The sequence below is a fragment of the Podarcis cretensis genome (genome assembly GCF_951804945.1).
Source record: "Podarcis cretensis genome assembly, chromosome: 12".
Lineage (NCBI taxonomy): Eukaryota > Metazoa > Chordata > Lepidosauria > Squamata > Lacertidae > Podarcis > Podarcis cretensis.
In genome coordinates, this window is record NC_137181.1 from 11,252,080 (window position 1) to 11,265,634 (window position 13,555).

At 45.4% G+C, this 13,555-nt stretch overlaps 1 protein-coding gene and 2 long non-coding RNA genes across 15 annotated transcripts in view; 1 reads left to right on the forward strand and 2 right to left on the reverse strand.

Annotated features, from left to right (window-relative positions):
* Positions 1 to 13,555, reverse strand: part of PRKAG2 (protein kinase AMP-activated non-catalytic subunit gamma 2) — a 209,803-nt gene that overhangs the window by 39,522 nt on the left and 156,726 nt on the right. For 5 of the 7 annotated variants that reach the window (XR_013831821.1, XM_079946862.1, XM_079946865.1 and 2 more), the window contains one exon: positions 239 to 305. Coding sequence is in view for 6 of the 7 variants with exons in the window: in XM_079946862.1 (XP_079802988.1) it covers positions 239 to 305 (67 nt within the window). In the remaining variant the exon portion in view is untranslated. Of the gene's footprint in view, positions 1 to 238; positions 306 to 641; positions 793 to 816; positions 915 to 13,555 lie in introns of those variants that run through there. The other 2 variants (XM_079946867.1, XM_079946866.1) reach the window with 2 other exon arrangements.
* On the forward strand, positions 90 to 7,181 carry LOC307199309. Of its 7 annotated transcripts, XR_013831849.1 has the most exons (4): positions 1,666 to 1,680; positions 2,316 to 2,447; positions 3,679 to 3,727; positions 7,045 to 7,181. It is a non-coding gene; the product is annotated as an uncharacterized lncRNA (long non-coding RNA). The 7 variants fall into 7 exon arrangements; XR_013831845.1 differs by lacking the exons at positions 1,666 to 1,680; positions 2,316 to 2,447 and adding an exon at positions 90 to 108; XR_013831846.1 differs by lacking the exons at positions 1,666 to 1,680; positions 2,316 to 2,447 and adding an exon at positions 345 to 363.
* On the reverse strand, positions 7,045 to 10,976 carry LOC307199308. The gene is made up of 2 exons (XR_013831844.1): positions 9,124 to 10,976; positions 7,045 to 8,745 (listed from the first exon to the last, which is right to left on the reverse strand). It is a non-coding gene; the product is annotated as an uncharacterized lncRNA (long non-coding RNA).

Sequence of the window (13,555 nt, forward strand, 5' to 3'; positions counted from 1 at the left end):
CTACCAATGAGCCCTGTACAAATTCACCACACAACACAGCAGCAGGAAAAGCAGGTGTCTGCATGGTCAGCAGTGTGTGCCCAGGCAGGCTCCATGCCGGATTACGAGGTGGTTGTTTGTGTGATTCTGAAGGGATTCCGCCTGCCTCGGGGTTCCCCCATCATCCTACCCGGTCTGTCTGTCTGCCTGCTTGCCTGCCCCCCCCCCCCCGCCGCCGCCTGCCGCCGCTTCTCCTTACCTTCATCCTCGAGCTCCAGTTTCTCCAGCATCCCTTCGGAGGCGGCCGGGGACTGAGGAGGAGCTGCCTGCAGGAGGGCGGGGAGGGAGACACAAGAGAGAGACGGCGGGATCAGCAGCATCCAGGCGCGGAACTCACCCGACCCGCGGCGGCATCCCCGGGGGCGGGCGGGCGGGAGCGGAGCATGCGGCGGAGGAGAGCCGGTGGCGGCGACCGGCAATGCTCGAGGCTCGGCCTGACAAGAGCGGGCTCGCTTTGCGACGCCTCCCGCACGCTCCGAGGAAGGGGACTGGCCGAGGGGAGGAGCCGAGGGGCGGGAGGGCTCGGCCGGCCTTTCTCTCCCTCACTCTCCCCCCACAGCCCGTTAACCCCTTCGCAGTCTCGCCAAGGCCCGGCGATATACCGAGCGCTCTTCCCGCCCCTTTCAGGGACTCGGTTTGCCGCGGCGCGGGCTGGCTTCCCCCTCAGCAAGGGCTGCATCCCCCCTCTCGCAGGGCTGAGGCGCGGAGGGCGGCCGTTAAGCGGCCCAACGGCCGCCGGTAGAACGTTGGCGCGTTTCAACCGCCACCTTTACACACCCCTATTTCGGGAAAGCGCAGTGGAACATCCCGCGCTCCTCAAACCCCTCGCCGCGCTACTGCCCCTAGGGAGAAGCGGGCAGCTACCACCTAGCATGTCGGAAAAAGGGAGGGAAGGGGGCGGGCCTGGCTGGCTGGCCGGCCGGCGGCAAGTTTCCTATTAGGCTAGGGAAATAAGGCGCCTACTGTCCTCCCCACTCCTACGCCGCCGTTAAGAGATCAGGGCCGCAGGATTCCATATTAGACTTAAGAGGCTGGAGGTAGGACAGGAGACGCGCTTCTTCCCCACGCACCCCACCCCCGCCAGCTGCTGTTGGTATTGTCCAGTGTGCATTCACCTGCACGGAAAACAGGATGAACCACTGCTCTGGTGCAGGGGAGAAGCTTCATGTTCTTGTCCCCTCCTGCCAGTCACGGCACATAAAATTGCAGAGTTAGCAGGGATCCCGGGGGTCATCTAGTCCAACCCCCCCTGCAATGCAGGAATCCTGCCCACAGCTGTCCCTGTGTGGGCTTGAACCGCCAACCTTCTGGTTAACAGCCAGGCACACTGACCCATTGTGCCACAGTAAGAATGGACAGAGATTTGTATGGACCTTAGTTTATCTGTAATATGATCCAGATGTTAGTTCCTCTCCTCACAGAGCAGGATGCACATTCTACAGATGTGTCGATGACCCCCCAGTTTGGCAAGCCTACCATAATGCCCCATCCTTGCATACAGGGCACCCTATGCCACCTGCCTTTGTTTTTCACCATCGCCTTTCAATATGCGCCCACACATTGTATTCCCATTATCTGGTGTGCAGCCTTGCTTGTCTTTTTCAGTTCATCCTCCAGTTGCACAAGGAGAATGAGATGGAGGTGTATTTCTGCCAACCTTCACATTCAGTACTCATCATCACTGAACAGATCCCACCAAACCTGTGCACTTGTTGTTAGTCTTTAACACCCCCCCCCCAGCAGAGTACTTAAGGCAGGAAGGGGAAAACTGTGGCCCTCCAAGTATTGGTCACTCCATCCTGACCATTGGCCATGCTGGCTATGGCTGATGAGAAGTCCAGCAACATCTAGAGCAGGGGTAGGCAACCTAAGGCCCGTGGGCCAGATGCGGCCCAATCGGCTTCTCAATCCGGCCCGCGGACGGTCCAGGAATCAGCATGTTTTTACATGAGTAGAATGTGTCCTTTTATTTAAAATGTATCTCTGGGTTATTTGTGGGGATTGCCTGGTGCTTTTACATAAGTAGAATGTGTGCTTTTATTTAAAATGCATCTCTGGGTTATTTGTGGGGCATAGGAATTCGTTAGTTTGGCCCACCACATAGTCTGAGGGACAGTGGACCGGCCCACGGCTGAAAAAGGTTGCTGACAGGCTCCCCACCCTTGGCTTAAGAAGCAAATTTACATCCACACAACAGATGCATATGTTCTTATATTTTTCAACCACTCGTGGGTACATCTAACTTGCTTAAAACTTCTCATGTCCCTCACTGTAAGAGGTATTGGTTCTCCTGTTTCCATCCCTGGCTCCCCCACTTCCCAAGAGTGCATATGCTGTTCCCCCTTAATGTTCAGCAGAGATGCTGAAAGGATTAGGTATCTCTGACAGCAATGAACAGCTCCTAAAAGGTAAAACAAAATAAAAAAATTCCTTCCAGTAGCACCTTAAAGACCAACTAAGTTAGTTTTTGGTATGAGCTTTCGTGTGCATGCACACTTCTTCAGATACACTGAAACAGAAGTCACCAGACCCTTCTATATAGTGAGAAGGTGGGGAGGGGTATTACTCAGAAGGGTGGTGGGATTGGGTGATTGGCAGATAGCTGTGATGAGCCTGTTGACGACTCTTAACGACTGCAATAGGTCTTACAGGAAAAAGCCAGGGGTGAGAAGGTGAAAAATGGCTTTGTCATGTATAATGAGATAAGAATCCAATGTCTTTGTTCAGACCAGGTCTCTCCATGGTTTTAAGTTTGGTAATAAGTTGCAATTCAGCAACTTCTCTTTCCAGTCTATTTCTGAAATTCCTTTGTAATAGAACAGCTTTGAGATCTTGTATAGAATGTCCTGGGAGATTGAAGTGTTCTCCTACTGGTTTCTCTGTCTTGTGATTCCTGATGTCAGATTTATGTCCGTTTATTCTTTGGCGTAAGGTTTGGCCTGTTTGTCCAATATAGAGAGCTGAAGGACACTGTTGGCATTTGATGGCATACACAATGTTAGACGATGAGCAATTAAATAGTCCCGAGATGGTATGTGTGATGTTGTTGGGGCAACACCATTACTGGCCAATCTTTAAACTAATTTAAGAAATTAGAGCAAAATAAAAATAGAAAGCTTGTAAGAAAGTCTTGGGACGCGGGTGGCGCTGTGGGTAAAAGCCTCAGCGCCTAGGGCTTGCCGATCGAAAGGTCGGCGGTTCGAATCCCTGCGGCGGGGTGCGCTCCCGCTGCTCGGTCCCAGCGCCTGCCAACCTAGCAGTTCGAAAGCACCTCCGGGTGCAAGTAGATAAATAGGGACCGCTTACCAGCGGGAAGGTAAACGGCGTTTCCGTGTGCGGCTCTGGCTCGCCAGAGCAGCGATGTCACGCTGGCCACGTGACCCGGAAGTGTCTCCGGACAGCGCTGGCCCCTGGCCTCTTAAGTGAGATGGGCGCACAACCCCAGAGTCTGTCAAGACTGGCCCGTACGGGCAGGGGTACCTTTACCTTTTACCTAAGAAAGTCTGGTTCAGAATAGACTTTACCTGAATGGGATTTGCACAGTAACTACAAATTATATTTATATCTTGTAAGAATATGGCACGTTATGTAATTTCATGCTTTCCTATTATTGAAGTTGGTTTTCTGTGTTTTCAACAGGCAGAATTTTAAGGAGCACAGGAAAAATTCAGAACATTACTCATCTTTTGTAAGTGCACAGAGTTTATTTTTGAGCTTATATTATCCACTGCCAAACTCTCAGGCTTTCAGGGAAGTAGATATGCTTAACATAAGGATTCTAAATTTAAATAAGTTTAAATCACAGTTCTCAACATAACCACACACACAATCTTAACCAAATCCTTGCCTAAATATAAAGGTCTTAGACTGTATCCAGTGGGTACTTATGCTAGGGTTAGAAGAAGGTGCACCATAACTATGGAGTCAATGTGATCAGAACTACTTCACAGACATATTTCTACTTGTATATAAAATCTGATACCTCAATTCACCCATCTAACTCTTCCACAGTCAGTCACCTCCAATATGCCTGGGGAGTTGCTGCTTCCATCAATCACCCATTTCCAAATTCTTCCAAAATATTTATAGTCTCACTCAATCCTTATTCAGCCCACGGCATCATTCATATTCTTTCACAAGGCAATAGTGTATCTGCAACCAGAACCATGTAATTGTGGAAGAAAAATGCACAGCTCCCTTTGTCTATGTAGAATTGGCTCAGGGAGCAAAATTCAGAGACTGTTACTTCAGTAATGTTATCACATACTCTCAGGTTCTGAATCCAGAGTAACTGTAGTCTCATACTTTGAAATTTGTTCTACACACAGAACAGGTCCACATACACTCTGTCCTCTATCTGTTTTTCTGGGATTACTGTTCTAATGCACATGCTTAGTGCACGTTTCATAAAACCATTAGTTACTTGAAATGACTAAACCTGCAAGCTTAACGCAAACATATTCAGAAGTAGCTTTCCTCCACTGAAATAATTCAAGGCAGGAACTGCAAAAAAACCATGGTGCGGATCAGCTGAATAAATGATAGGCATATAAAGCAGCAATTCTTGTGGAGCAAGCTTCACAGAACTCAGAGGGACTCATCTCGCATAGCCTGGATAGCTCATTCGGTTAAAGCACAGTGCTGATAATCCCAAGGTTGCAGGTTAGATCCCCGTAAGGGACAGCTGCTTATTCCTGCATTGCAGAAGGTTCGGCTAGATGATCCTTGTGGTCCCTTCCAACCTGATTCTATGAAGAAGCATGTTTAGGATCTTGCTGCAAGCAGTGCTCAGCCTTATGCAAAACAAGGCTTTTCACCAATGCACAGTGGCCAGTGATCTAATTTCTATGTTCTATGAAGTATAAAAAGAAGAGCAGGTTTATTGGCTTTTCAGGCAAGGTAACAGTTGCTTTAAGAATAAACATAACTCTTCATATGTTTCTACCTTTTAGAAGACAGCCTGGTCACACTTGATTTATGCAGAGATTCCATCCCTACCCAATACTTGTCCTTTGAAGCTCATTGGGCAGATACAGCAGCCTTAAGAGATTCCCCTTTTATCTTCACACCCCAAAACATGGTTTTCAAGTGTAGTGTTTCAACAACGTAAGCAACCAAACACACGATGCAGGAGACTAGGTTTGCCAGGGTGACTGAAACCTCTCCTGAAAGGTTCCTTCAATTTCACATCTTCCTAACCCCTTCATCTTTTGCCTACCAGTTGTCAGTTTGGATCTTAAGGGTCATAACTGTTGTTACACGGTTCCTTAAGTGTTTTTCCTTAGAGAGAGACAGAGCCAGCAATTTCCTGCAGGGCTCAGATGCTCCCTGAGGCTTCTGTCTGCCACCAGCCACTGAACTTCAATGAGAGTATTCATTTTCCTCGGAAACAGTTCTCTCTCCCCTGCTGTGCTGTGGCAGCAGATGCCACTGCGGCTTAGGAATGCCCCTGGATGCACAATGCAGCACTTCAAAAGGAGCCATAGTGGCCATGCAGAGAATACAGGCTTTTCTTGGAGTCAGCACACAGGACAGGAACTACCAAAGTCGAGCAAGTCCCTAAATTAGGAACGTAACAGAATGTTAATTAAAAACAAAAGAGATGTTAGGCATTCCTCCCGAGCATCAGAATATAATTGCAACTGACGAGACCAGAGCAGAGCAATGGCCCATCTAACTTCAGTATCCCAATCCCCAAAAGCGACCAGCTTCAGAAAGCCCAAGGAAGGGAAATAGGAAACCTATAAAAGATCCCAGGCCAACTCAGCAATTTGTGCTTGCAGAAATAAATCTGCAAGTCATTCTAGTACTCGCCAATCCCACACAGGTATGCTAATAACCCCAGATGCCAAGTCCTTCCAGCATAATTTGTGGCAGAATAATGACTTGAAAGTGAACTTCAAGCAGCACCGATAATGATTGCAGAAGAAGCTATTACTCTTTGCAAGACATGAACTGGGAGGTACACTAGTCCAAAACACTCTTTTAAAGCAAAAGGAAGTGGTAGCTGAAACCTGCAGGGAAGAGGTATTTACCATTTCTGTTCCTATTCTGCATTTTTGAAAAGCCTCGTAAGATTCATTGTCAAATGACTAAATTGGATTTGGATTTTTTAAAATTCTTGCTGAAAATAGTCATAACATCACAACTTAAACCCATGCAGGTAAAATTCCAGTTGCTGCTTCTACTGGGCACACCATAAAAGTTTCATCGGCTCAGTATTAATGCAAGCAACACCAAAACATCCAAGGCTGCATGCAGATGTTCTTGTTCTTGGATCTCCTACTGTGGACTTGCACAATAACATACTAAAACATTCATATTGCAAGATCAATTTGCTGCCTCACTACAACAGACCACCCAAACACTTCCTACTTATGTTCCTTGGGCAGCATAGTATACACTCAGAATGCTACTTTTCCTAGGCATATGCAATCTGACAAAATGTGGAATATATGAAGAAGCCTTGCCATTGGCCTGATCTAGCTGAGGGCTGATGGGCAGTGGCTCTCTGGGGCTTTTGGAAAGGGGTCTTTTCCAGTCTTATGTGGAAGTGCCATGGATTGAGCCTGGAAGCCTCTACATCTCAAATATGTGCTCTATCACTGAATTATGTTGCCAGGATGGCACCAGCAGTCTCCATATCTCCAGCTGTCTCTCAGGATGCTTCCTATTTGCGCCTATTAAGCAAATAAGGGGCTTGTCCACACCGGACTGGACTGTGAACTTGAGTCCAGGATTTCTGGGCACAGTCCTCAACCAGAACCCAGCCATCATTTGTTGTTGAGTGAAATTAGATTTTCTCAACCCTGGGAAAATCTGAAAAGCAAAGCAAAACCCAAAACAAATCCGCTGGTGCTGTTTGCATTCTCTTCAGTTAAGGTGGCACCAGAAAGATCTATGCAATCTCAGAGTGAGGTGGGGGCATGGGGGATGGAGAATCCGGAGTTTGTATGCAGAGTGGAAGGTAAAAAAGGACATTTTTCTCTACTTCCCCACTTCCAGCCACTCGCTGAAGACTGGAGAAGGGACCCGCATGAGAATATGATGGGAGGGGGAGCATGACTTTGCTTTTGAAGGCGGATGAAGATTTGTTTGTGGGGCCACCTTAAGCCTTGTTGAACCTTGCAAGTGGTTGGAGCAACATTGAACCGGCTCTGGTTTCTGAAACTGTTACTAAACCGTGCATTCATTTTGCTATCCTGCGCTTGTGTAGACCAGTCTGTTGTGTGCACTTGCTACATGTTATATGTGCAATGAGCCTGCACAACATGCGACTCGTCAGGTTGGCTGCAGCCTGCATAATACAGCAACGCAGGTGCTTGACAATTCCTGTAGTACATTGACTTCAGCAGATGGGCCACATGTAGTGCAGGCCTAGTGCATGCTAAGAGTACTGTGAGACACTTCCGCTAATCCTTATGAGAGTCGCTGGGCATAAGAGTCAGACCAAGTTACCCATTCTCATGCCAAACCTATTTGGATTAGTTTCATGCTCTCCGATAACCTTGAGATATATATATCTTTCACTTGCTGCATTAATGGTTTCACTGACCTTGTGCAATTGATCTGCATTTTGTTGCCAGTGAGGAGACAGTTTCTTGGTACCTGCCTTTAAAGTTGTGTTGTTTGTCAAGGGTTGCAGCTCTCATTACACTGATAAGGCACATTCTCCATTTCCTGGATTTCTCTGCTGAGGACTTCCAGAGCACATTTAGGCCACTCTGATTTTTAAAATATTGATAATTTTAGGAGTGGACTTTGAATACAATGTTGCCAACATACTGAAGTGCCAAACAAAAAGTGTTAAAGAAATAACAGAGTCTAAGCCAGAATTTTCATTATCACAATACTCACGTTAGAGCTATGGATAGCTGAGTTGTTATATGAAATATGAAAATCTAATTGCTTTGCACCAAATGCATTTTACAAAATGCAGGATAAGAATAGTTCAGTGCTGTTTCTCTTCTGTGCTTTCTTTTGGAGCAAGACTGCTTTTATGGTGGAGTTATTACAACCGGGTGCTTGCAATCAAAATGCTGATCCAGGCAAAATCACCACACAATAACACTAACCCCCACCCAAGGGCTGTTTGAAGTAATAAAATATGGATCAGAATAAAATTAAAGTGCTTCTGTAATGGAAGAATATGAGCTGCAATTCAACTAACTTGAAGGCCCTGGCTTTTATCCCAAATACTGCTAAGCTTTTGAGTAGGAAATAGAATCCAAAGTACTCCAACCGGCAAAGTCTTTTAATTGTGTACCAATATACAATGCAGTATAGCTCTGCCCGTGGAAATAAAACTTATACAAGGTTAACAGTTAAAGTTCTCCCCAAAGAATCTTGGGAATCATAGTATTTATGACAATGCCATTTATTCTCTGAAAGCGATAGCTAGCCTTCTTCACAGAAAGTTACTTCACAAGAGTCTTTAGAAAGAGAATGACAAGCTAAACCTGTCTAAGAAGTGCAGATAAGTCCTTGTAGGGTTATTCACTGCATGGTTAGTCACTGGCAAAAGATCAAGCTTTGATAGCATAGCGTATCTTCATTGCATGTTTTGCAAACAAATTGCAAAATATCTGTCCAAAACAAAATGTATCTCTATTGCACTGAACAAACAAACAAATAGCACACAAGAACATCCTAGCTATAGAACAAAATAATATGAGAAAAGGATGAATTTGTGCTGCTTTCACTACACTGAAAGTGCCGCTTTTGCACATAAAGGTAAAGGTAAAGGTACCCCTGCCCGTACGGGCCAGTCTTGACAAACTCTGGGGTTGTGCGCCCATCTCACTTAAGAGGCCAGGGGCCAGCGCTGTCCGGAGACACTTCCGGGTCACGTGGCCAGCGTGACATCGCTGCTCTGGCGAGCCAGAGCCGCACACGGAAACGCCGTTTACCTTCCCGCTGGTAAGCGGTCCCTATTTATCTACTTGCACCCGGAGGTGCTTTCGAACTGCTAGGTTGGCAGGCGCTGGGACCGAGCAGCGGGAGCGCACCCCGCCGCAGGGATTCGAACCGCCAACCTTTCGATCGGCAAGCCCTAGGCGCTGAGGCTTTAACCCACAGCGCCACCTGCGTCCCATGCTTTTGCACATAACCTGCAGCAAATTCCATGTACATCAGGGTCAAAACAAGCTTGAGGCATGATCCAATACAAGCCCCATAAAGCCAAAACTTCTGAAGACTTTCCCATACAGAGCTCACCACAAGGAGACTGAAAACTCACTCAGGGTAGGAGGTGGGGAGGAAAGGTCTTGCAAATCCAAAGCCATGGATGTCACCCAAAGGTACTAAGCTGTGTTTCCTCCAACAAAACAAAATCTTAGTTTAATATTGACTCTCAAATGCCAATCCAAATTTCTTTCGACTGAAGCTGTAACGCAAGCCCAAAATTCAGATTCTCACAAGTATTGCCGCCAACTTTATCTCTAATTCAAGTTGCCCATCATAACTATTCATTGTGAACTGGAGTTCCGACAGGAAGCAGAAGCATATATTGCAGCCATTTAGAGAGAAAAGGAATGTGGTTCTTAATTGATCGGTGATGTGGTAGTGTTCTATTGTATTATTTATGCAAATTTATTTCCTCTGGAGTTAAAGATCTGACTGGGACAAACCTTGTTATGCTGAGCTCGTATTTTGCACAATTTGTATACGGTGTCTGTTTGATAATGTGTGGTTTGCTATGCCTAATAAAGGATACTTGATATTAGAAAAGGAATGTGTGCATGGCGGAGAAGCCAGAACTGCAGACTACAAAAAGTCCTACCTAGACCCTGCTCTAATCTAAGCCATCAGCAAATCCACCCAAATTCTTCCTCAGGAAGGAAGATCTGTACCACATTCCAGGTTGTACAGCAAATTCACTCATACAATGTGCATCGTCCTGCCTACATTAGTATCTGCATTTTCAATGTGGCTGTTTTAAAACACTAGGTCTACCTAAAAATTAAGGCATATCAGACCAGCAACATGTAAGTACCTCAGATGCAACAATGAAGTGCCCATTTCAGTAGAGAAAAAAAATGTCAAAATAATGGGCTCCATATACTGATATCAGTTGTATCCTATTTGTGTAATATTCTTGCTTTTCAAGGAACGGAAAAGTTGGCGTCTCCACAGACAAAATGACTTTCATTTATAACATACAGAATGCACCTAAGCAAATGGTGTTTTGAGTAATTCCAGTGGTTACATATTAATCTGCTATGGCTGGGTAGAGGCTCAAGAATCTTGTTTTAAAGCCAGAACCGCATGACAGAGAGTTACTCAAGCACTTCAAGAAGAGCCATGGGTGCCCTTTATTAACAGTTGACCTTCCTTGATACACAAAACACTTGTTTCAAAAAAAACCTTTGTTTCCACCAAAAACACAGAAGCCAATAAACTAATGGCTTCAGCATTATGCTCTAAATATGTCTCTGCAACTAAGAATGTCATACTAGTTTTTAATTTCCCTCCTAGTGCTTCTTAAGAAGTACACACACACACACACACACACACACACACACACCCCTACCTTTTTTAAAAAAAGCTTAACAGACTAAAGTCTAATGAGAAGGAATTCCTATCTAAATGCAAATCAAGGTACACCAATCTTGAATGCACAAATAGTTACAAATGGAACTTTTCCCACCATCTGTGAATGAAACACGCCACAATTTATAGCTTTTGCACATGCTTCCAGTTCTTCTCTCTGAAATAGTCATGTCTAAACCATGGTGCTTCCAACTCAAACTGTGCAAGCCTCAAACCTTCCTACTGTGTAGGAATATATGTGTTTCAAGTTAAATTTGAGAATATATATACGTACTCTTGGATCATCTGGCACTATTGGTTTTTCTCCAGTAATGTCAAGAGATGGAGACAAAACAAGGGTGGCTCTTCTGCTCAAATGGCAAAGAAAGTGACTAATGGTTGCACTGCCCAGGTATCTTTGCACTCATTGGCACCAAAGCTGCCAGCTTTTGGGCTTTGCAGTAATTCAGCCACTCAGCGGCAACAGTCATTACAACCTCCTTCTCCTTCCCATCTTAATCAGCCTGGCAAACGACAAGCCTTGTATTTTATCTTATTGTACAAGGCTTATTTAAGCTGAGGTTGTCTTCAGGATGGAGAAGACATAGCATACTAGTGATAGGATTGGGGGGAAGAAGAAGAAGAAGAAGAAGAAGAAGAAGAAGAAGAAGAAGAAGAAGAAGAAGAGGAAGAAGAAGGAGAAGAAGAAGGAGAAGAAGAAGAAGAAGAGAGTCTTGGGCTAGAATTGCAGAGGAAGGGTACACATAATCTTGAATTTTTTCAAGATTCAAGTAATTCAAGTGATATAAATTACAATTAATCATGTAATATCCATTGCTAAACAGTCAAGAAGTGTTACATCTGCACTGGCCCAATCAAATCACCGACATTTAAGACACATGCATTTAAGATCCTCTTTACCTTTTGGCTTATTATGAGCCTGAAAAAAGAACATCAGTCAGTCATGAGAAGTGCCATTCCACTTTCCCCTTGCGAAATGAATCAGCTGTCCATCCCAGTGACTGGCCTAAGGCAGCACTGCAGGCCCTAGCCAGAACTAAGTTAATTGCAAATCTGCCAAAGGGGTGAACCAGGCAGAGCTGATGTTAATGGCTTCTCGGCAGCATAAAGCAATGGAGCTAATGAGGAAGAGAATGGAACTTCCATTTCCCCATCGCAAAAATTGTACCTGGAGACAGGCTTTGTAGAAATATAACTGATTCAAGTGATATAAATTACAATTAATCATGTAATCCAGTTTAGGAGGCTGGCAGAGAGTTTTTCCTTTCACTCTGCAACTTGCAGGAGGAAAACGGCCATCTGTTTCATTTATTTAGCAGACGTACTGCAGGACGTGAGACTCCTTGTTCAAGGGCTCCCTGAACAGATTAGTCCCCCCGTAGTTTATTTTGCACCAAGCGTAAAATGTCATTCAGTAAAGTACAAACTCTCTCTTGTGGCTTATATAATGCCTGTGCAGTTCTGGGGTTTGAGAAAAGGTGCACATGATTATCGGTATGGCGGCCAAATATACTATTTGAGTAGCCAGAATTTACTTATTAATTAAAACCATTCATATACCGCCTTCCATGTAAACATCACAAGACAGTGTGCAAAAATACATTAAGATAAATTGCTGTAGTCCTTCAGGTCAAAACAGTTGTATTAGGTAAACGAAGTATTAAGTTAACAAATACAGGATAGCTCAATCGGTAGAGCATGAGAATCTTAATCTCAGGGTTATGGGTTTGAGTCCCACACTGGGTAAAATATTGCAGGAGGTTGGACTAGATGACCCTTGTGGTCCCTTCGAATGCTACAGTTATATGATTCTACTTTTGCAGACATTGAAATGCCATCAATGTCGGCAGCTGCCTTAATTCAGAGGAATCCAAATACAGTGGTGCCCCCCAAGACGAACGCCTCGCAAGACAGAAAGCCCGCTAGACGAAAGGGTTTTCCGTTTTGGAGGCGCTTCGCAAAACGAATTTCCCTATGGGCTTGCTTCGCAAGACGAAATGTCTTGTGAGTTCCTGCGGGTTCCCCCCCCCTTTCCCCCCTTTTCCTAAGCCGCTAAGCCGCTTAACAGCTGATCCGCTAAAAGCCGCTAAACCGCTAATAGCGCTAATCCGCTAAGCTGTCAATGGGCTTGCTCCGCAAGACGAAAAAACCGCTAGATGAAGAGCCTCACAGAACGGATTAATTTCGTCTTGCGAGGCACCACTGTAGACTGTTTCAGTGTATAACAGTTCTAACAAGGAAGGCATATACAAAGAGAGGGACAGTTTTGGTTCTGAAACACATGAAGGGAGCTGGAAATATATATAATAATAATATATAAATTATTATTATTATCTACCATATTTTTCGCTCTATAGGCCGCACCCGACCATAGGACGCACCTTGTTTTAGAGGGGGAGAACAAGAAAAAAAAAATTCTCCCCCTCTCTGCTCAGTGCCCATTCAGTGAAGCGGCAGGAGAAATGGAGCCCCTTTCATTTCTCCTCCCGCTTCGCTGAAGAGGCGCTGCGCAGCTCTCCCTCTCTGGGAGAGTCTTGCTCTCTCGGCTTCAGCAAAAGGAACCCAAAGCCTTTGGAGCGCAGTGCGAGGTCCCACTGTGCTTCAAAGGCTTCAGGCAGCTATCCCTGAAGCCTGGAGAACGAGAGGGGTCAGTGCGCACCAACCCCTCTCGCCCTCCAGGCTTCAGCGAAAGCAACGCAAAGCCTCCGGAGCGTGGAGGGAGCGCTCCCTTTGCACTTCGGAGGCTTCGCGTTGCTATCGCTGAAGCCAAGGAGCCTGCATTCGCTCCATAGGATGCACACACATTTCCCCTTAATTTTTGGAGGGGGAAAAGTGTGTCCTATAGAGCGAAAAATACGGTATATCTATCTATCTATCATCTATCTATCTATCTATCTATCTATCTATCTATCTATCTATCTATCATCTATCTATCTATCTATCTATCTATGCAATAAAATTATGT